Source organism: Aotus nancymaae, unplaced genomic scaffold (assembly GCF_030222135.1).
Source record: "Aotus nancymaae isolate 86718 unplaced genomic scaffold, 86718_ANA_hifiasm-v0.15.2.pri h1tg000046l, whole genome shotgun sequence".
Lineage (NCBI taxonomy): Eukaryota > Metazoa > Chordata > Mammalia > Primates > Aotidae > Aotus > Aotus nancymaae.
Window position 1 is genome coordinate 22,723,767 of NW_026988460.1, and position 24,541 is coordinate 22,748,307.

The 24,541-nt window shown below is 42.9% G+C and overlaps 1 protein-coding gene across 3 annotated transcripts in view; it reads right to left on the minus strand.

Moving 5' to 3' along the window:
* VGLL4 (vestigial like family member 4) overlaps positions 1–24,541 on the minus strand; it is a 164,059-nt gene that overhangs the window by 134,083 nt on the left and 5,435 nt on the right. For 2 of the 3 annotated variants that reach the window (XM_012472137.2, XM_012472143.2), the window contains exon 2: positions 12,241–12,317. In XM_012472137.2, coding sequence (XP_012327560.1) covers positions 12,241–12,304 — 64 coding nt within the window. In that variant the 5' untranslated portion in view covers positions 12,305–12,317. Of the gene's footprint in view, positions 1–12,240; positions 12,318–18,546; positions 18,602–24,541 lie in introns of those variants that run through there. The other variant, XM_064362033.1, reaches the window with a different exon arrangement.

The following is a 24,541-nucleotide window of genomic DNA, read 5'->3' on the forward strand; positions in this document are numbered from 1 at the left end:
AGGTTATTTTTTTTTAATCTACTGTTATTTTAGGTTTTACTAATACAAGCATTGAGACTAGACCAAAAAGTACATACTAGATAGATACTTACCTGACCAGTCCTGGCAAGAGGACTATTGTCTCACTCACATGGAATTTTAAAAATCTGGAAGTCGGGCCGGGCGCGGTGGCTCACGCCTGTAATCCCAGCACTTTGGGAGGCCGAGGCGGGTGGATCACGAGGTCAAGAGATCGAGACCATCCTGGTCAACATGGTGAAACCCCGTCTCTACTAAAAATACAAAAAATTAGCTGGGCATGGTGGCGCGTGCCTGTAATCCCAGCTACTCAGGAGGCTGAGGCAGGAGAATTGCCTGAACCCAGGAGGCGGAGGTTGCGATGAGCCGAGATCGCGCCATTGCACTCCAGCCTGGGCAACAAGAGCGAAACTCCGTCTCAAAAAAAAAAAAAAAAAAAAAAAAATCTGGAAGTCTTACATAAAAATCCAGATTTCCAATTTGTCTTGAGTAATCACAAAAGTTGACAAATTCAGCCCCACATTCCTATGGGAAACACATCAGCTGGAGCCACTGGTGTGCTGGTAAATGTTAACTGGCTCTCTATAGAGAAAAAACAAAAGCCCCTGACCTGTACAGCATTTGCCATAGTGTAAATACTCCCATCATGGCTGATTTCAAGCTCCCAACGTGATGCCTGGAAATGACAGGCATAATCAGCTCACAGACAACAGTGGCCGGAGCTGAGTGGTGGCTACCCCTTGGAAAGCAGTTACAGGCCTTCTGTCTTCACTGCTCCCTGCAGTCTTACAGTGGCTGCTCCCTACCCTGGCACCAGCCCACCCCACCCCCTTCTCTCCCTTCACCCCAAAGAATTTCTGAGCCAGATCCAAGCCAGACATAGTGCCAGGCACAATGTCCTTCTAATCCTCATCAGATCACATAGAAAAGTCATTACTTAGGTACCACATTCTAGGAGGGGCACTGCCAAGCCTGTGTAGGTGAAGAAGACAGCAATGAGCTCAGAAGACACCTCCAACACAGGATGGTCGATAGTGCTGGAGATGTTCATACCAGATACTGACTGGGGCAGTGACACTCAAGATGCAGAGAAAAGAGATGATGGGGAGGGAGAAGTGCATCAGATGAAGAAAAAAAAGAAAGAAGCACTTCATCCAAAAATTCTTGACTCTGATATGTTAAACTGAATTTCACATGACATTAATATCCATAACACTTTTATGTGTATTAAAGGAAAATACAGATCTCTAAGGATTGTGAAACATTCATTTAAAGTCACCCTCCTCAAGTGTCTAAAGAGCTCTTCAGTGGAAGAATGTATTTTCAGCATCCATTATGCTAATTAACAAGGCATGTTATTTTCACCAGTGGATATCCATTTCTAACATTTATTATGCTAATTTGATCTGATATAAAACTATAAAAATAGCAGAGACACTGGCAGTAGCTGTCTCTGGAGAGCAGTCCTTCTGATTAAATGCCAGATGTCTAGCCCTGGATGCCCACATCTAGAGAATGTCCTAAATAAGCACCTAACACTAACCTACCTGATGTTTTATGAAGCTTTTTGAATTAAACAGACTACTGGGAGATGATATTTTTGATGCCATTGTTCACAAAAGGGAAGTAACTGAAAGCTCCAACCTTGGAAAGGACAGTAACATCAGTGTTTATTTTAAAACCAAGGGGAGCTTAGGAACATAGGACAGTCAGAGGAGGAGTGTGCTCCCCTATGGTGCCTGAAGCACTCTGCACTGTCCACAGCTGCTGACACTCACCTGGGAATTAATGTTCTGATGATCATAGCAGCAATACACAATTCAGTGCCCCAGCACCAAAGAAGGAAAGAAGACAGAGGTTTGTTTGGGTTGTTTGGTTTTGTGTGTTGGGGGGTGGGGGGTTACTTTAATCCTGAAGTAGGCATCCAACTTCTCCTAATTTTTCTTCTCTTAATTTTTTCTCTGATACCTCCCCCACCCAGCCTATTGCAAAGGCACTTGCTATAAGAAGTAAATGAAATTAGGCCGGGCGCAAGGGCTCACTCTTGTAATTCCAGCACTTTGGGAGGCTGAGGCGGGCGGATTGCTTGAGCTCAGGAGTTCGAGACCAACCTGGGTGACATAGCAAGACCCTCTATCTACCAAAAATACAAAAAATTAGCTGGGTGTGGTGGTGTGCACCTGTGGTCACAGCTACTCAGGAGGCTGAGGTGGGAGGATCACTTGAACCCAGAGGGGCAGAGGTTGCAGTGAGCCGAGATCGTGCCACTACGCTACAGCCTGGCAACAGAGCAAGACCCTGTCTCAAAAAAAAAAGAAAAGAAAAAAATGAAAATGTTTTATAAACTACAAAGTATTATCAAATAGAATTAGTATTCCTCGGAATCTGTATATTGTTAGTAGTAACAGTGATCATTATAAGTCATTTCTATTCATGTTTTTTTGTTTTTTTTGTTTTTGGGATGGAGTCTTGCTCTGTCACCCAGGCTGGAGTACAGTGGCACGATCTTGGCTCACTGCACACTGTATCTTCTACCTCCCGGGTTCAAGCGATTCTCCTGCCTCAGCCTCCTGAGTAGCTGAGATTATAGGCACGCACCACCACGTCCAGCTAATTTTGTATTTTTAGTAGAGACGGGGTTTCACCATGTTGGTCAGGCTGGTCTTGAACTCCTGACCTTATGATCTGCCTGCCTCAGCCTCCCAAAGTGCTGAGATTACAGGCGTGAGCCATGGTGCCTGGCTGCTAGTGTTTAATAAATTAATTCCTTAGAGATGAGTCTTTCACTCCAGTACTTACTTCATTACCAATAAATGTTTACTGAATGCCCACCATATGCACCAAATGGTAGACACTTGGAATACAAAGCAGAAGGGAACAAGATTCTCACCCTCAACAGGCAAGGGTATGATATAGACTCATAGCACCTTAGGCCACCCTTCAAGCCTGGCCTCCCCCATCTCCATGACAATCCCTTCGATGTTGCCTCTGAACGATGGTTATCTTGTCTCTAGTTAAACACTTTGGCAAAGTGGGATCTCATTACCTGGTGAAGCAGCCCTTATCACCTGAACCAGCTTCCTTTCCTTGAGTTAGCTGAGATACTCACTGGGAAAGAAAACTCCACACATATGAAGGTGAGTCCTGTGGCAGCATGCACCTGAGCCATGGCACACACAAGAGGGCAGAGCCATGAATGGGGGATTAAGAACAGTCCCCCAGCATGTGCTACCACACATCCTGAATGTACGGCTGGTTACAGCTAGTTAATATTTTGGAAATGCCATTTCATTGGCTAGGAAGCCTTTTCCAAATGAAAATGTCTTTACTAATATATTAGTGGAGGTAGTATACAGGAGTTTGATTATTTATTTTTTTTAATCACCAGAAAAGTCTTGCCCATCCTCTGGGCAGACAGCAGAGAATTACGGGCTTAGGCTTCATAGTCAGGTTGCTTCAGCACAATTCTCATCACTGACACTACCAGCTAAGTGTTTGTGGACAAATTACAGAAGCTCTATCAACCTCAGTTTCCTTATCTATAAAATGGGACCAATTATAATATCTACTTAATAAGGGTGTTCTGAGAACTGAATGAGATGATACTATAATCCTTAATTTGAGGTCCCCAGACAAACACTCAGGAGTTCGTGAGAAATTTTTACTTTCATTATTTCATGGAGAATCTTTTTTAAAATTTGACATAAGCATCCTCTGAATCAGATGGCTATCATGTCACCAAGTATTGCCGTATGATTTCAGTGACTGTATTTGTATTTTTTTTTAATCTAATGAAAAAAAGGGGTCAGGCACAGTGGCTCACACCTATAATCCCAGCACTTTGGGAGGCCAAGGCAGGTGGATCATTTGAGGTCAAGAGTTCGAGACCAGCCTGGCCAACACGGTGAAACCCTGCCTCTACTAAAAAACACAAAAATTAGCTGGGTGTGGTGGCAGGTGCCTGTAATCCCAGCTACTGGGGAGGCTGAGTCAGGAGAACCACTTGAATCTGGGAGGCAGAGGTTGTAGAAAGCCAAGATCACTCCACTGCACTCCAGCCTGGGCAAGAGTGAGACAACGTTTCAAAAAAAAAAAAAAAGACAGAGATAAACCTAATATGAAACTGAGGCATTTACACTAAGAACTAGTCAAATTATTTTGCCACAATCTGTATAATGAAAAGTTTTACAGGTGTTTGAAAGATGAAAGTGGTGGGAAAATTGCGTTAAGAACAAGTGGCATGATAGGTATGTAACGTTACAGAATCAAATCCGGCAGGCTGGCAGCAGACGCCACAGTCGTGGAACAGAGGCTTGGTCATAGCAGATCTTCACCTATTGTGCCATGGCTAGCTTTTATTGGCTATATTTAATCTATAAATATGTATTCTAGTTATGAAGTTATAAGGAAACTACAAGCATAAGGGTCATGCCCATTTTTATGTTTTATATATTCAAGCAACATAATAAAGATAATCACATTGTACTCATGTAAGGGAATGTTCTCATTCTTAAGAAATGCACACTGAATTCTTTAGTAGTAAGGAGGCATGATACTGCCCACTTACTCTATCACAGGAAAAATTATATGCAAATATGCATATATACCTATGTATATATATAGTACATGTATGGAAAGACAGAGAGAATGTGTGCATGATGAAGGAAATAGGGGGAGATACAAACAACTGATGAATCTGGTTAAAGGACATGTGGTAGCCGAAGAACTATAGCTTCCATGACTAGAAAAATCACACTTAAAGATTCAGCGCCAGAGCTCTCATGTCGGGAAAGGGGCCTGATGTCAGATGCATCTGGGAAGGCTTTGTCAGAATGCCTACAAGTACCCCATCTCCTCCCTGAGGATCGCAGATAACTATGAGCCACTCTTACGAATGAAAATGCACAGCACAGCCCTCTGGTATTTTAGGATATGAAAATCACCGATGCAGTGATCAGATAAGGCTCCAAATTATCAGAAATGATCACAGAAGGAAGTACTTAATGAGCACTACAGAAGAGTTAGCAGAAAAAGGATCCAAAGGCCATATTATATTGAGCATTATTTTAGACCTAACTTTTCTAAAGTGCAACTTTACAAAACCAGGAGTCCTTGAAATACACAGAGAAACAGATACAGACAACAAAACAACAACTGCACTTCCTGCCTGGGCTTTCCCGATGAAATTCTCCCATAGCTGCACACACAGTGGCTAGAAAGCAAGAGTCCAGTGCTCTTTCCCTCACTAAGGGAAAACCAGACTCAACACCAAGACTCCAAGGGGAATGGGCAGGAAAGATATCAGTATGCTGTTCTCTTCCCAGGGCACCAGAGCACTTGGCACTCTGATCACAAGCAAATATAACTATTCCATTAGAGATACTTCCTCCCTATTTTAACCCTATGTTATTCTTGGGTTTTAGAGTCAGTACTCCAGAAAATGGTCACTCCTTTTGGTAAAAACCTATTTATCTCCCTCTTGTGCTCTGGGGCATGTCTGCCCCTTTGCTATACCACGCCTCAATCAAGTCTGCCTTGTGGACGCTGATCTATTCTGGCATGTCTGAATATTCCCGGTTCCTCTGATTTTCATGGCCCACATGGCAGTCAGATCTTCCCAGTACATACAACAGAGGAGTCAGGAGTAAGTTTATCTGACGAAGGTGATGTAAACCAAATCATGTTTTCTCAAACTGTGGGTTCCAATGCATTAGTGGATCCTAAAATCAACATAAGGAGTCATGACTCAACTTCTTTTTTTTTTTTTTTTTGAGACAGAGTCTGACTCTGTCGCCCAGGCTGGAGTGCAGCAGCATGACTGGCTCACTGCAACCTCCATCTCTCGGGTTCAAGCAATTCTTCTGCCTCAGCCTCATGAGTAGCTGGGATTACAAGCATGCGCCACTATGCCCAGCTAATTTTTGTATTTTTAGTGGAGACGGGGTTTCATTGTGCTGGTCAGGCTGATCTCAAACTCCTGACCTCGTGATCCGCCCACCTTGGCCTCCGCATAGTACTGGGATTACAGGCATGGGCCACCATGCCTGGCCTCAACTTCTATTTAAATAAAGTAGAGTGCAAAGACCAGAAAAGATGCATCAAACTGCACTGTGCAAAGTAAGGGTAACCACTGTCTCCTGTTTTTTTTTAAACATATTTTAGAGGTAGGGTCTTGCTCTGTCACCCCAGCTGGAGTACAGTGGCACCATCACAGCTCACTGCAGCCTAGTACTCCCAGGCTCAGGTGATCCTCCCACCTCAGCCTCCTGAGTAGCTGGGACCCCGGGCACGTGCCACCCACATCTGCCTAATTTTTAAATGTCTTGTAGAGATGTGGTTTCATTTTGTTGCCTATTTTGGTCTCAAACTCCTGGGCTCAAGTGATCCTCTCACCTTGGTCTCCCAAAGTTCTGGGATTATAGGTGTAAGCCACCACCTGAGCCAGTACTGTCTCTTAAAACTTTTGAATTGGTTACCTTAGTATATGTATATGAAGATCACAATATGAAATGGCTTTTTTGAGATAGGGTCTTACTCTGTGGCCCAGGCCTGAAGGCAGTGGCACAATCATAGCTCACTGCAGCCTTCAACTCCTGGGCTAAAGCCATCCTCCTGCCTCAGCCTCTGGAGTAGCTGGAACTACAGGCATACACCACTGCACCCAGCTAATTTTTTTTTTTTTTTTAAGAGATGAGGTCTTTCTATTTTTCCCAGGCTGGTCTCAAACTCCTGGGCTCAAGCAATCCTCCCTCCTCAGCCTACCAAAGTGCTGGCATTACAGGCATGAACCACCACGCCCAGCCTAAAATGCTTTTTAACTATGTGCCACAGTCAACAACATTCGAAAGCCACAATGACATAAATGACCTTCAATGAACTAGAGATGGAAATAATCATTGAAGGTCATTTATGTCGTTGGAAATGTACAGTATGTGTCATCATGGAAAACAGTCATTAGATGCTGAGGGAAAAGAGAGACAGAGAGAAAAATCAAGAGTGGGCCCAGCTGATGTACAAGAGCAAACCCTGTTAAGAGGTTCACTTGACTGATGCAGAAACCGACCAGAAGTCATCATTATCTTGAGGAAAGAAATCAATCAAAGAAAACCAGTATACGAGTGCAACTAAATATTATGTTATCATTAATCTGATCTGGTTTGCTTTCCTCCTTTTAAGGCAAATATAGACTACAACCTAGAAATATAAACGTATTCCATACAATGGGGTCATATGTCCCCATAATAATAAAAACTTGGGCTCTTAGGAATGCTTACTTGAAAGAATTATGGTAATTTGCTTCATCAATTAGTCAACCTTCAATGATCACCTCCTAACAAGGAGTTAGTGAATTTCTTGGAGCAGATGCAAACGCAACCCCTGCAAAAGCTGCTGTCCTTGCCACATCACTCACACCAGCCCTATCTAGCCTTTTTGATCATCTGCTTATTCATTCAAAAGCACTATCCCCTCCACCAAAACCCTCAAGAACAAAGTTTTAATTTAAATTTATTTTAATCTAAGTAAGGAAGTCAGCAGATGCAATTAGATCTTAAAATTAGAAGATATGAGAAAAAAATTACCAAACCACCATTTTGTAAACACTGCAATCAAGTACCTTGCCCTCCCATTTTCATCAATTTACCCTATTAAAAAACAGCTGGAGGCTGGCACAGTGGCTCACTCCTATAAACCTAGCACTTTGGGAGGCCAAGGTGGGTGAACTGCCTGAGCTCAGGAGTTTGAGACCAGACTGGGCAACATGGTAAAACCCTCTCTCTACTAAAATATAAAAAATTAGCCCAGGTTCAAGTGATTCTCTTGCCTCAGCCTCCCAAGCAGCTGGGGTTACAGGTGACCGCCACCATGCCCAGCTAATTTTTTTTTGTATTTTTAGTAGACATGGGGTTTTACCACGTTGGCCAAGCTGGTCTCGAACTCCTGACCTCAGGTGATCCACCAGTCTCAGCCTCCCAAAGTGCTGGGATTACAGGCATAAAAGCCACCTCAACTTGCCTTAATTGGTATTTTAACTTTGTATGCTAGAGCTTGAACTGTTAACTGTAAGTCATTCTTTCCTTCGCAGGTTACTGTCAGTGATCTGCAGTGAAGATACTCCTTGTGGGTCTCAGATGTTGAGATAAACATGTGTTAGTTGATACAGTAATTGACCAGTAGACAAATAGAGATGGAAATAATCATCGAAGGTCATTTATGTCATTGGAAATGTACAGTATACGTCATAATGGAAAACAGTCATGAAAATTATGTTTACATGGCTGAGAAAGAACAAATATTGAGAGAAAAAAAGTTCATTTGTGTAGTTTGGGGGATGGGTGAAAGGAACGATATTGGAAGATTATTCCACAAATTATAAAGCAATTTTCCTGCTCATCCAAAAGTATATTTATTTTTAAACGTTCTTGTTCAAAGATAAGGTTACTCTGCTAAACAATATTGTAAGAATTACTGTTTCATGTAGGAACAGTTCTTTTTCTAAACACTAAAATATTAATAACAACAAAAAAAAATAGGTTGAGCTTTTATACACTGTAAGTTCTCGAAGATTAGCTCCTTCCAGTTTAGTCCTTCATGGATTGGCAGACAGCAAGTGCACGTCCTTAAAATCTGCGGTCTGCCTCTCTACCGGCTATTAGAGTTTTACTTTTCTAAGCCTCCATTTTTTCATTGGTAACATGGAGCAACAATACCTACTTACAAAGTGTTTATGAGGATTCATGGGCTGTTATGTATATTGAGTTTACTAATGAGCTTTCGACTCCTGGTTAGGGCTGCCTTGCCCTCTCTCCTGGCACATTGTTGGCTTCTGATAGGGCTTTCCCCAGTCTTCTATATTAACATTTGTGTTAGTCCATTTGCACTGCTATAAAGGAATACCTGAGACTCGGTGATTTATTAAGAAAAGAAGTTTAATTGACTCATGGTGCTGTAGGCTGTACAAACATGGCACCAGTGTCTGCTTGGCTTCTGGGGAGGCCTCAGAGACCTTTTACTCCTGGCAGAAGGTGACAGGGAGAAGGCATATCACATGTGAGAGGAGGAGCAAGAAAGAGGAAGAGGTTCCCGGCTCTTTTAAACAACCAGCTCTTGAGTGAACTAATAGAGTGAGAACAAAACTCACTCATCACTATGCCATTCATGAGGGATCCACCCCTGTGACCTAAACATCTCCCACTAGGCCTTGCTTCTAACACTGGAGATCACATTTTAACATGAGATTTGGAGGAGACAAATAACCAAACCATATTACCATGCATCTGTGTTCCCAACCTCCCGCCATCACCCCTACAAGATCATCATTGTGCCAGTGATTGGGTGAGGTAGCTAGTAAGTTTTTTTCAACCTCTTATATAATTCACACTTATTCAGCTTTTGATTGTTGTGAGGATATAACCACCTGATGGTAAGGTATAATTATCCCTTACTAAAAAAATTGCAGTTCAAGAATGTTAAGTGGGAATCCGAGGAATTGGAGCTCAGAGGAGGCAGCTCAGACCGAAGGCTTTTCATCTGAACAACAACAAAACTCCTTTATTCCTGTAATAAATGTGACTTTCCACCACTGGATAGCACCTATCTCCAGCCCTGTCAACCATCCTGTGTTGGAGATGTCTTCTGAGCTCACTGCTGTCTTCTCCACCTACCCAAGCTTGGCAGTACCCCTCCTAAAATGTGGTACCTATGCAGTGACTTTTCTATGTGATCTGAAGAGGATTAGGAGGACATTGTGTCAAGTCCTACCACCAGCTTGGATCTAGCTCAGGAGTTCTTGGGGGTGAAGGGAGAGAAAGGGTTGGAGCAGGCTGGCGCCAGTGCAGGGAGCAGCCACTGTAAGACTGTAGGGAGCGGTGAGGACCTTGGAGAAGTGGCTGACTTCAATAGCTATTTGCAAACTTTGTTGAACACCAAGATGGTTAGTTTAGAAGTTTTTATGTAAGATAGTAATTTGAATTTCTCTCTTTTACAATGCCCAACTTTAATTAGGATCAGTAAAAGAAAATACTGTTTATACAATGAAAAATACAAATAATGACCTCAGGGTAACCCTTTGTGTCTTTGAGTGGGGAGAGTAAAGACTTTTTCTCTTTCCTTTTGATCATTCTGTTCCAGTTGGAGGCCTACCTAGTTTCCAATTTAGTGAGTGATGATTGAACCCTTATGTATAAGGGGCGTAGAAAGATAAAGAAGGGACAGTCCCTGCCTTCATGGGACTCATGAATATGCTTGTATACAGACTCTTGTGGCTGTAAAATGTATAGAAGTGGGGACAAGCGCACTCAGTGATGTAGATGCAAGACTCCCTTTGGAGCCTGTGGTTTGGGAGAGCTGTTTTCAGAGAAACTGATACTGCTGAGAGAGACAGGAACTCTTATTTTCCTTGTGTGTTGAACACAGCCCACCGGTGTATTTTGCAGAATGAGAATAAATTCACATGTAAGGCTCTAACAATCAGAGAACAGACTGTAGACTTTATCCAAGAACATTCTCCTTCTGTTTTTTGAGACAGATCTTGCTCTGTTACCTAGACTGGAGTGCAGTAGCGTGATCTCAGTTCAAGTAATCCTCCTGCCTCAGCCTCCTGAGTAGCTGGGATTACAGGTGCGTGCCACCTCACCTGGCTAATTTTTCTATTTTTGTAGAGATGGGGTTTTATCATGTTGCCCAGGCTGGTCTCAAACGCCTGGCCTCAAGCAATCCACCCACCTTGGCCTCCCAAAATGCTGGCATTACAGATGTGAGCTACCATGCCTAGCCAAACATTCTTTTGACTCTAATGACTCCAGTTGGTCTAGAGATGGACTGGGACAATTCTAGAATCCCTGTGTCATGGTTTCAGCTTCTTAGGATCATTTTTTACATTTGAAAAAAGTCCAAAGATGCCTGCAATTATTATTAACATTTTTAGGAGAACTTTCTTACTCTTGTGTTCTGTGTACCACTCTCAAGTATGCAGAGCTCAAAAACCAGGCACTGTATTTTGTTACCTAATACATTAATTACATATTACTATGTGTGTGAAAAGTCATACACTTTATAGATAAGGTTGAACATTAGGTTTCAATGTCTTTCAGTTGATTTCTTAAGACTTATTTGGGCTGGTTCAGCCTGACTCAGCTTTCTCTGCCCTACATTAATTCTATTTTAGCTTTTGTTGTAAATTGCTCTTAGACTTTAGGGGAGGTTAACATTCTCCTCAACACTTTAAAAAAGCCTTGTCAATAGGCCTCTTATTACAAACAGAAAAATGTTCTACTACTTGAGATCAGTTTCCCAACTCACCTAGGTGACCCAAATGATTCTCTTTTCCTTTGTTTCTGGAGAACTGAAAACTTGGGCATTTTTGAGGATGTTATTGTTTCAGCATTTTGAAGAGAATAGTACCTATTATGACTTGAGTCTATAATACCTGATAGTATTAAAGCTTCAGAAGTATGTCTACTAGTGGAGAATAAAAGAAATATCTTAATAGTACACTGTTAGGACTAAAATAAATAGTAAAATGGTGGTTTTGTAGTAACACAATAGTAACTTATCGGATGGCCTAGAAGGGATAAATTTACTTAAAATACTCATTCTACTGCTCATGAGACATTGATGTAATCTGTGTCTAGGGTAACCCTGGAAGGTACTGAATAGAAATATAACTTGAGATTGCTGTTCTTCCTTGTGCTTGAGGAACCACTCCTTTCAGTGATCGGTGATACTGGTGCTGGGAAGTCCCAACTTTTTTCTAGCTGGTTTTCTTTTGCAGACAGAGTCTGGCTCTGTCGCCCAGGCTGGAATGCAGTGGCGCGATCACGGCTCACTGCAATCTCTGCCTCCCGGGTTCAAACGATTCTCGTGCCTCAGCCTCCCGAGTAACTGGGACTACTGGTATTTAACTGGTATTTTAAATATTTTACACATTTTAAATACTAGTTGGCTCCAGGAGTTTGACGCCAGCCTGGGCAACACAGCATGACCCCATCTCAAAAAAAAGCAACAAACCAGTGTCTCAAAGTTAAATGCCAGTTAAAAGACTTACACATTCTGGTACTTGAAAATACAAATGAGGATGCCAAGCTGTGGTCTCTAAGGAAAACCACCAAAGTTAACAGCAAATAGCCAGAAAACCAGGTAGAGAAGCACGTAATTTTGTTATGGGGCAGGAAGCAAGGGATCAATAAAGCACTTAAGCTATTTTATAATAAACTTCTGACTTACGTTTTTCGTCATCAGCATGCACCAAAGATGCTGCCCTGGACAAAACATCCAATGGCGTCTCCATTCCTGGTTGGAGCCTAAGGAAAAAAAAAAGGGGGGGGGGAATAATAATTTAAACAAAATTCAAAAGACTCTTAGAATCCTCGTCATTAACAGAATGAGTCCACAACTAAATGCAAATCATTCTTCTAAGGATGAAATTCTTCCCACGTGAAGAAACAGAATGGGCTTGTTTCAGGAAGAGAAAAGAGGGTTAAATTCCATTCAGTCTATTAAGCAGTTAATGTAGGAACTAAAAGAAGGGATACTGTGAATATTCATGCCCATGTTATTTGGTGCTTATAAATGTTTATATGCATGTACAACATGCCTGTACAGATATGCCCGATTTTAAAAAAAAAAGGTTTTCAGAACAAAGGCTGCTCCACAAACACAGCATCATTACCACGAAATGGTGATGCAGCTTAATAGAGGGGCAGCTTAACACACGCCACATATTCATGGAAAGCTGTGTGAGAATCCCACTGGTGGGTTAAATGATATTCGAAGTCCAATAAGAATCTTTATGTTAAAACGTTACATTTTGTATAATAGTATACTATACAATCCTCACCTATCATTAATTTATCTAGCATCATGTTTTGTTTTGTTTTGTTTTTGAGATGGAGTCTTGCTCTGTTGCCCAGGCTGGAGCGCAACGGCACAATCTCGGCTCATTGCAACCTCCACCTCCCCAGTTCAAGCAATTCTTCTGCCTCGGTCTCCCAAGTAGCTGAAATTACAGGCACACCACCACACCCGGTTAATTTTTTGTATTTTTAGTAGAGACAGGGTTTCACCATGTTGGCCAGGCTGGTCTTGAACTCCTGACCTTGTGATCCACCTGCCTCATCCTCTCAAAGTGCTAGGATTACAGGCGTGAGCCACCGTACCTGGCCGCATCATGTTTTGTAATAAGATTGGATTTATTGTTGTTTTCTTAAATTACAGCATAATATAAAAGCTAAAACAAGATTAAAAGTTGGAGGAAAGCCCTAGAAAACCAGGATGCTTTTGCCCAGTTTCCCATTTCTGAGTTACTTAAACAAACACACACAGTTACTGGCACACACACACCCGACTAGCTCAACTGAGAAAAACAACTTCTTAACTGTACCACTTCACAGACACTTGGCATTTATTTATTATTCTTCCACATTTATGGAGTACCTACCACGTATGCACCGGTCACAACATGTGGCAGACCAGCTTTTCTTTGTAATATTCATACCTCAGGACTCCAAAGAAATAGCAATCCCTGATCATACAATATGACTTCAGTAAATGTTAAATATCTACAAGGAGGTCCGGGCAGAAAAAATGAGCCAAGCCTAGTAGCTGCCTTTAAAGAGATTTCAATCTGCACGGGAGACAGGCCACCAAGACATCTAGTTTAAGGCAGAATTCTTCCAAAGCATTCTGCACTGGGTGTTCATATTTTGCAACGAAAAAGGTTTTTCTATGGTAAATAAGTCTGAGGAAGCCTGGAGTAAAACAAGCTAAGCAGCCTTTCCTCCCTGTTCCTTTAATCTGCCACGGCACCCCATGGGTAAAGGCAATGGGGACAGAAGCCCTGTACACATGAAATCTTGTAGATGTCATGAACCAGGGTTTTTGTTTTTTTTTTGAGATGGAGTCTCACTCTGTCACCAAGCTGGGGTGCAATGGCCAATCTTAGCTCACTGTAACCTCTACCTCCTGAGTTCAAGAGATTCTCCTGCCTCAGACTCCCAAGTAGCTGGGACTAGAGGCCCGCACCACCACGCCCAGCTAATTTTTGTATCTTTAGTAGACATGGAGTTTCACCATGTTGTCCAGGCTGGTTTCGAACTCCTGACCTTGTGATCCGCCTGCCTCGGCCTCCCAAAGTGTGGGATTACAGGCATGAGCCACTGCAGCTGGCCATGAGCCATTTTTAAACTGAAACATCTCAGGGAACACCTGGAGAAATAATGGGCTAGGGCAAAATGTGCAAAGTGTCAAAACAGTGCTAGAAACAAAGTCCTACAGAAATGCAGACAAATTCTGAAAGGTTCTGTGAACAAAACAGAACTTAAGCGGAGCCTCTGAAGAACGAATATAAAAGTTCCTCCCCAAGAAGGGAAGAACAGAAGCAGAACGTTTAACAACACACTGCCCAAATCGCCTACAAGAGTAAAATGGGAACAGAAAGTAATTGACAGGGATGAAAATTTAGACAGGGACCAAATTGTGAAAGGACTAAGGGCTTCGACGGGACCACGGCTTGACCCGCATTAAGGAGCCACTGAAAGCTCTGTCTGAGCAGAAAAGCGGCTTGGTCCTCCACCCATTCTGGGCAAGTTATCCTGGTGGCACCACGTGGAACGGAGTGGAGCTCGCGAAACTGAGCACAGGGTGGACAACGGAAAGCCAGAGCTCTGGGCAGGCACACAGAGGGTAGAGAGGGGCACTGGCACAGGAGCCATGGGGACCTAGGAAAATGCAGAGGCAGAGCTTACTGAGCATGGCAAGCAGAGAGGGGAGGGAAGGGCCGTGGAAGACTACGAGTGACGGGGAGGGGTAGTGGCTGGGAGGCAATGACCTCGTAACCCACGTACATGTCTTCTTCTTCAGAGAGAAGGATGGGTAAAAGCAGAGGTCTAAGAGAAAACCTAGTGGTGCTCACATTCCTGATCTTCTTTGTAAAACAGAAAAGACCATCTCCTGAGAAGAAGAATTTATGAACTTGTTCAGCAATGGAGAAAACCAACAAGGGTTTGGAACTGACTGACAGAAACAGGTTTGTTGAACTCCCAAGAACTAGGTAATCTCTTCACCCAAGCCAGTTTCCTATTCAGGAAAGATCTGAGTTTAAAGTCTTAGGATTTTGGGTAGTCATTGCTGATAAGCATCCTAGTCTTCAATAATACAGCATTTAGACTGATAATTCCCTAAATTAATTTTATCTCATTAAGTTAAAGGACAATGCTTTCAAAATTCTAGACCCAAACAGATTAACATATGCCTTAGGTTACATAAAGTATGCACAGAAACAAAATATCAAAGCATAAAGCATCAAATGACACAAGGTAGACCCAGAATTCTAGCACAGTGAAAGATTAGACATTTAAGCTTATACAGATGAAATCCTAAACCCACAAGCAACTTACATTCAAAATAGGTAGATAAGACAATGGGTGTTAAAGGTGCATCTATAAGGCACCTGCCATCTGCTGCAACCTTATTAATGAAACCAACCAATGTTTATTACACAATTATTCTAAGCTCAGCAAAGTGTCCAGGAAAGGTTATGGAGAAACAGAAGATAGATCTCTGCTTTCAAGGAGTCATGCTATTATTCAGAAACTAAAATTTATAGGATAGGATAACGACAGGCAAAATTAAAAAGAAGATAATCAAAGACTAAATATTATTTAAAACTAAAATGGGTATTGTGTGATAAAAGAGATCAATGTCAGCTAATGTGTTTGCCTTGTGCACATCTATTTTTTGTTTGGGGGTGGTTTGTGGATGTGTGTGTGTTCCAAAAGGCCACTTTGAAAGTTTCCTTCCCCGGTTTCCCTGCCCCAGGCAGTCACTCGCCTCGCTGGCCTCCCTTACCTTCCTGGATCGCACTGTTTCTGTATACTTCCTGGGTGCAAGGAGCCTGTCTCATCCCCAGAGCAGTCATCCTGAGTCAACAGTTTGAGGAAAGGCAGCACAAGGGCAGGAATGAGCACCTGGGGCAGGTGGCTAGACCTGCCTGGCTAGAACTGAAAATCCATGTTAGGAAGTAGCAGAAGCTAAATTCAGGTGAGCTTGATGTGGGCGGCCTTAGGAAAGAGCTGATAGCTGGCCTTCAGGTTTATACTTAAATGTCATAGGCAACAGGCAGTTGTCATCATTTGTCCCTGAGCTGGCCAGTGACAAGATGTTAACACTATTTTAGTTAAGAAGTTCCATGTGTCTAGGCTCATGGTTCATGCCTATAGTCCCAGCACTTTAGGAGGCTGAAGCAGGACTACTTGAGCTCAGCAGTTGCAGATGACCAGGGTAACACAGTAGGATCCCATTTCTACAAAAAATTTAAAAAATAAAAAATGAGCTGGAAGCAGTGGCATGGGCCTATGATCCCAGCTACTCAGGGAGTTGAGGTGGGAGGATCACTTGAGCTCTAAGTTGAGGCTCCAGTGAGCTGTAATTGCACCACTGCACTCCAGCCTGGGCAACAGAGCAAGAGACTCTGCCTAAAAAAAGAAAAAAAAAAAAAGTTCTGTGTAGGATGGTTTGACTGGAGAGGGTGACTCCAGAAGTTACTGGAGGTGGATCAGTTTTGTTAAGAGGCTTCTGTAGGAAGACGGTGCAAGGTGCAAGATAAGGACGATACAGCTGGGAGATGAGGGTCGAGGACCAAGTGTTATCTTCTTTTATTCTTTTTTTTCTTTCCTTTACCTGGCAACTTAAGTGTTATCTAGCCACAGAAGAATAATGCAAATGTGGAAGATAATAGTTATAAAAAAAAAAAAAAGGTCTTACAGGCAGGTGAGTGGCTCAGCCCTGTAATCCTAGTGCTTTGAGAGGCCAAGGGAGGTGGATCGCTTGAGCCCAGGAGTTCCAAACCACCCTAAGCAACACAAAAGTTTAGAAATTTAATCATTTCTACAAAAGATTTAAAAATTAGTCAGTCATGGGGATGCACACCTATAGTCCCGGCTACTTGGGAGGCTGAGGACGGAGGCTCCCTTGAAGCCCTTGAAGCCAGGAGGTCGATGCTCCAATGAGTTATGATCATATCACTGCACTCCAGCCTGAGTGACAGAGTGAGAACCCATCTCTAAAAAACAAACGAAAAGTCTTCTGAATTTTACATCTTATGTACATCCTATCCACAGCACTAAATAAACCCAATAAAACATATTGATAATGTGGAGGGAAAAACCATGGCTACAGTATTCGATGGAGGATCACAACACATCGAAAGGCAAATCAGCATCATGATTATTTCAGCATCAAATTAGCATCCTGATTAATCTGAATCCAGGTAAACCACTTCCAATCTCTGTGACCCTGGGAAATGACTACCTCTGTGTGTCTATTTCCTCATCTGGAAAATGAGGATACTAATATTACCTCCCTCATATGGTGTTCTGAGAAGTGAATGGGCTTTATAAGTATTAAAATAACTATTTACCAAAACATACACAAATATATTAAATAAATCACAAATGACAGTAAATTTACTGGAAATGACAGGGCACTGTCCACCTTTAGCTAGTACGGTCTGGGAAGATTTCTCTGAAGAGATAAACGGAAGCTGAGGCCTAAAGGATGAAAGGAATTAGTGCCAGAAAGAGCAGGGAGGGTGAGGGAAGGTGAGAGACAGTAGCACATGCTGAGACCAAGACACAAAAGCTAGGGAGGCGATCTGGGGGGCGGCCAGGGTGGCTGCCCTAAAGTCAGTAACAGGGAGGCCTGAGGTGAGCAGCACGGGGCCAGGTCGCATGTGTCTAGAGGGCCCACAACGCTGAGATTTTATTTTAAGTCCGTGAAAAGTTCTGGAATGGCCCAAAAAGCTTTAAGCAGGGGAGTGACATGTTTATTTCCTTTATGAGCCATAAATTATCCTCTACCTTGCACAAAAAATTATGCAGTACCTGAAAAACAAATCTAGGTGTATCCCAGTAAAATCTTCTTATTTCTTATTTCAGTGGTAGTTTTTGCACTAGGATATAGTGATAACCAAAAATAATATGATGAGGACCAGGCATGGCGGCTCACGCCTGTAATCCCAGCACTTTGAGAGGTCAAGGCAGGCAGATCACTTGAAGTTAGGAGTTCGAGACCAGCCTGGACAACATGGTGAAATTCAGTCTCTGCTAAAAATATAAAAATTAGCTGGGGGTGGTGGTGATGGCGCCTGTAATCCCAGCTACTCAGGAGGCTGAGGCAAGATAATTGCTTTGAACCCGGAAGGCAGAGGTTGTGGTGAGCCGAGATGGGGCCAGTGCACTCCAGCATGGGCAACAGAGAAAGATTCCATCTCAAACATCATCATCATCATCATCATCATCATAATCCACTGAAACGCTGATACCTGGAGCATAACACCATTTAAGTGAGAGGAGTGTGGCTCTAGAAAAAAATACAGAGGGCCGGGAGCAGTCGCTCACACCTGTAATCCCAGCATTTTGGGAGGCCAAGGTAGGCTGATCACGAGGTCAGGAGTTCAAAACCAATCTGGCCAACATAGTGAAACCCTGACTCTACTAAAAATATAAAAAATTAGCCAGGCATGGTGGTAGTCACCTGTAATCCCAGCTTCTCAGGAGGCTGATGCAGAAGAATCGCTCAAACTCAGGAGGCAGAGGTTGCAGTGAGCCGAGATCGCACCACTGCACTCCAGCCTGGGCAAATGTGAGAGAGACTCCATCTCAAAAACAAAAAAAAAAGACACAGAGTACATTGTGTGCTCTGCTGCACTGCAAACCCATTTCTGGTCTATTCATTCACCTTTTTCGTGGTTGTCAAATGTGAACATAATTCTTCATGAATAGATATTGTTGTGGATTTTTTTTTCCAGGTACTGATCATATATTTTCTCTACTAGTCCACATGCCTTTCCTCCCACACCCTTAGCCTCAAATAATATGTTCTTTCAAACAGCTAAAAGTTGAGAATTAAGGAAGAAAAGGTAATCAATTTTAAAGCTACAAAAACTTAGGGACATTCAGTGCTAATGGCAAGCTCAGCTATAAATCTGAGAGCCATTTTTTGGCCTTCCACAAAACTGTCCCTTTTTGGTCAACAAGGGGACACAAGCACCTAACTTGGTGTTTTAGTCTATTTTGTGTCACTATAAAGAAACACCTGAGGCTGGGTAATTTAAAGAAAAGAGGTTTAACTGGCTCACAGTAGGCTGTATAAGCATGGCACCAGTATCTGCTCCGCTTCTGGTGAGACCCCAGGAAACTTCTAATCATCATAAAGGCAGAGCAGAAACCAGCACATTACATGGCAAGGGCAGGAGCAAGAGAGGCAAGGAGGTACCACATTCTTTTTTTTTTTTTTTTGAGACAGAGTTTCATTCTTTTGCCCAGGCTGGAGTGCAATGGCGCAATCTTGGCTCACTGCAACCTCTGTCTCCTAGGTTTAAGTGATTCTCCTGCCTCAGCCTCCTAAGTAGCTAGGATTACAAGCATGCGCCACCAAGCCTGGCTAATTTTTGTATTTTTAGTAGAGACAGGGTTTCTCCATGTTGGTCAGGCTGTTCTCAAACTCCTGACCTCAGGTGATCCACCTGCCTCGGCCTCCCAAAGTGCTGGGATTACAGGCGTGAGCCACCGCACCTGGCCAATGCCACATTCTTTTAAACGCCCAGATCTTCCATGAACTACGAGAGAACTCATCCATCACCAAGGGGATGGTGCTAAACCATCCATGAGGGATCACTCCCACGATCCAGCCTCTCCCACCAGGACCCACCTCCAACATTGAGGATCACATTTCCACATAACATTTGGAGGGGACAAACATCCAAACCAAATCACTTGGCAAGAGCACTGTGGGGTGTATTAGATTATATACTCTTTTCAAGCAAGGGAACACAACTCCAAGATATGTTAATGGAAGTTTTCTAAGAAGATCTACACAATAAAAGTTACAGCACCAAGCATGCTCACTCCACGTCTGTCGCATGACAGCTACAATATACTTTAGGTAAGAGTACGAGAACATGGAGCAACTACCTTGTCTAGATGTGGAGACCAGGGAGGTGAGCGTGGGATGAATCACATTCAAACTGCCCAGTGATCCTGCCACACACAGTAACTTGTCCAAAAGTCAGAAACAGACAGACATCACTATCCTGAAACACCTGATGGCCTCTGCAACTTCCAGATGCAAATAATAAAATGCCCTAATTCCTGTTGGCCCTATTTTATCACGAGTCCAACCAAACTCTGTCCACCCCAGGATCACTCCCTGAGCTAAAACCAACTTTGCCTCAGCTAATAATATACAATGGTAGGACAAACCCAAAAGTATGAACTATCACACCATGACATGGGGTATACAGCCTTCTTGGCCATCAAGAATTTAGAGGTGTGGCTGGCCGCCGTGCCTCACGCCTATAATCCCAGCACTTTGGGAAGCCGAGCCAGGCTGATCACTTGAGGTCAGGAGTTCAAAACCAGCCTGGCCAACATGGTGAAACCACATCTCTACTAAAAATACAAAAATTAGCTGGGTGTGGCGGTGGGCACATGTAATCCCAGCTACTCGGAAGACTGAGACAGTAGAATCACTTGAACCTGGGAGGTGGAGGTTGCACTGAGCTGAGCTTGCACCATGGCAGTCAGTCTGAGCAACAGAATGAGAATCCATCTCAAAAAAAAAAAAAAAAAATTTAGAGGTGGCTGGGCACAGTGGCTTATGCCTGTAATCCCAGCACTTTGGGAGGCCGAGGTGGGCAGATCACCTGAGCCCACAAGTCTGAGACCAGCCTGGGAAACATGGCAAAACCTTGTCTCAATAAAAAAATAAATACAAAAATTAATCGGGTATGATGCTGTATGCCTGTAGTCCCAGCGACTTGGGAGACTGAGGCAGAAGGATGGCTTGAGCCCAGGAAGTTGAGGCTGCAGTGAGCCAAGATCACGCCACTGTACTCCAGCCCTGTATCAAAAAATAAAAATAAAAAAGAATTCAGAGGTATTTACTGGGTATCTCCTCTTTCTATTAAAACACTGTATTTACACGCTATAGAAAAGGAAAAGTAAACTCCCTGCCCTTGAGCACCATACACCAAATATGGATGACACTGGGTGATGTGGCTGGCTGTCAGGCTCTGTGAGAAAGAAAACTGAAATGAGAATCAGAGCAAATCACTAGATTCTGGTGGCGGCGCAGAAGCACAGTTTTAGAGTTTTAAATCATCCAGTTCTTTCTCTTCCCCAGAGTGTCTGGTGATGCCCACCAACTTCGTGCAGCACATATTCTTCCTGTTAACATCCCATTCTTAGACCATCCCTCTCTGCTCTTCTTGCTAAAAATATCTCTAATTTGAATAATCCTTCTTTCTTCTCGCAATTTTACCATCTGTTAACTCATCAGAGCCAGGACTTTAGCATCAGAAAGCCCAAGTTCGAGCCCTCCTTTAAATCTTTCACTCATTCAGTCAACAATTCCTGAAAGCCTATTTTGCTCTAGGCTTTGCCCTGGATGCCCAACACTAGCTGTATGGGCTAGTCATTTACCCTCTCCAGGCCCTAGTTTCCTCCTTAAAGCAAAGAGTAAAAAACATTTCCTAACTAACTTCATATGATCACAAGTTTATCGCATAGATTAAACGATGTAACCGAAAATGCCTTATAAACTAAAGAGAGAAACGAATTTAATTAGTCTACCACCATCATCTTCCAGGTATACAGCATACATGTTTTCAAAATACATTCACATAAATGACCTCATTGGATTCTCACAATCAAATTATTATTTAAGCCAAATGGCCAAGCATGATTATTTTTCTTCTACATATTAAAAAAAGAGAAAAACTGAGGCATCAAGAATGTTAAGTGACTTCCTGAAGCAGCTAAGACTAGAATACAAGTCTCTCCATTCCCACTCCAAAGCTATTTTTACTATTCTTAAGGTGATCATGCTAAAGAGGTTTTAGTGACAAGCACAATTATCTAGTCTAGGTCAAAGCAAACCTTCCATTAGCAACCACGACTTCTAGCACTGTGCCCTTTCCCCTGCACCTTGAGAAACCTATCAGGCAATAATGTGACAGTTTCAACAGTGAGCAAGGGGAAGCAAGCCCTCTCCTCTGGGGAACACGCAAACCATGCCATATTTGACATTCTTCTAATAGAGGCAGACATGGAGTCACATTAATAGTAACCAAGGCAGGTAAACAAAAAAGACTGTCACATCAGGTCAATTGGTGCTGAGACTGAGAGCAATAATGACACCAGCAATAAACTACCAAGACACAATGGTGCCTGGGGCCATAGCTACAGAAAGTCAAGCAAAAGTCCTGAGATCTCTGAGATCCAAGAACAGGTTCAGTAGCAGGAAGGATGAGGTCGACTTTGCCAGGCTCAGGAAGACCTGCGATCAAGCTCCAATGGCTAAATGTTAAGGTTCAGTGAGAACATTTTTAAAATTTCACCTTGGTGCTTGAACTGCTCACAACCTTAAATTTTATGTTACTTTTCTAAACAGAAGCCAGCCCTTATTCAAAATATTTTCTCAACAGTCATATTATCAAAGAAAGAACGTGAACAGACGGATCCTTTGCTATTCTAGCTTTCCTCATTGAGACATGTCCCAAGCAGGTATAACTGACTCACTCTGCCGTAATTTGAAGCATCAATGCCTGAAGGACTCGGCCATTTCTGCTTGCATCTAATTCCTTATTTCTATGCGTCGCCACTCCTGAAAGTTCATTAGAAGGCTAAACGTTCTAATATTTGAACAATATATAAACATGTTCTATGTCTATTTCCTGAGAACTGTGTGTGTACATATTATACACACACACACACACACACACACACATGCATAAAATACCTAATTAGAATTTTTTCAGGTGCCTGCCAACCTCAAGTGTGAGCCCCATATCAAGAGCCCGCTCTATTGGCAGTCCTCTCGTTGTACTAGAAGATGGAAGGAGCAAGCGGGCACAGTGGCTCACGAGGTCAGGAGTTCAAGACCAGCCTGGCCAAGACGGTAAACCCCTGTCTCTACTAAAAATACAAAAATTAGTCAGGTGCAGTGGCACACACCTGTAATCCCAGCTACTCAGGAGGCTGAGGCAGGAGAACCACTTGAACCCAGGAGGTGGAGGTTGCAGTGAGCCGAGATCACCACTGCACTCCAGCCTGGGCAACAGAGTGAGACTCCACCTCAAAACAAAAAAAAGAAAGAAAGAAAATGTAAGGGGGCTGGTAAGCTGGTAGGCATACACACCCTTTCCATAGGGCTTAGCACCCCTCCTGTGAAACCTATGCAGGAGGCAGGTCTACCAGCCATCAATCTCTTATCCTCCAGTGTAGGCTGGAGGCTGCATAGCAGGAACAGGTAACCTTACGTGCCTCCACCTCCCATGACCTCAACAGAAAATGAGACCCCCGTTAACTGAGACCAAATAAAGGGCTAACACTGTGGATGGAAACCCTGAATGCATGCTCTGCTCAACCACTCGAGGTTTCCTGATGCTAACATGGCTCAGGGCTTGAGTCTACGGGACTTCTCAGCCCTGCAGGAGGGCAGGGGTACGATATTTAGTCATCACAACTACTCTGGGCAACAGGAGCTGGCAGACGGTGCCACCACACAGTGACAGAAATCCTCAGGTACTGCAATACAGCTTGGTATCAGTGTAAATTACGCAAATGCACAGACTGTATGAAAACTGATCGTGTACCTGGTGAGGGACATCTATACAGGCTCTGGGTTGCAAAAGCCAACCTACATTACAGCACATTTCATGACCCAAAGCAAGGCTGCCTGATGCTGGTGCAAAATTCTTACTGCTGGCTGAAGTCCACCCATCTCCCTAAAGTGTCCCATGGAAAGTGACTCTATGGTGGGCCCACACTATGGTGGGGGACAAACAAAATTCAAGTCTAAACTTTCTGAGCAGACTACCAATTCCCAACATTTTTCAACATTGTTGTTATCCCACATAAAAATGAGGCTAGGCATGGTGGCTCACACCTGTAATCCCAGAACTTTGGAAGGCCAAGACGAGTGGATCACTTGAGGCCAGAAGTTCAAGACCAGCCTGGCCTACATGGTGATACTCCATCTCTACTAAAAATACAAAAAATAAAATACAAAATAAAAATACAAATACCATAAATAAAAATACAAAAAGAAAAAAGAAAAAGAAAAAGATGAACCATGCTTTCCTTTCTCATTTTAGGATATTATGAATCTCTCTTCATTTTCAAGACCTCAGCCTTATTCAGCAAGGCATATGAAATAACAGAAACTCTTTGGCGTTTTAGTTTACTCTGGATATGCTTGCTCTTGCATATATTTTATTTAAACACTTAAAATTTGAATACTTATTTGAATATTTAGTATTTCCTATTCACAAGTACTAAGCCACCTCATATTCTTAGGGGCGTATTACTACCAAGAATAAAAGATGAATTTCCACCGCAGCTCCAGTTAGCAAGCTTCCCAGAACAGCTCAGATCTAACTCCCCATTGTTACAAAACCAAATCTCAGCTCTCAGCCTATTAAAGCCTAGATAAAGCCATCTAATTCATGACAGTGCAACATTAGGTA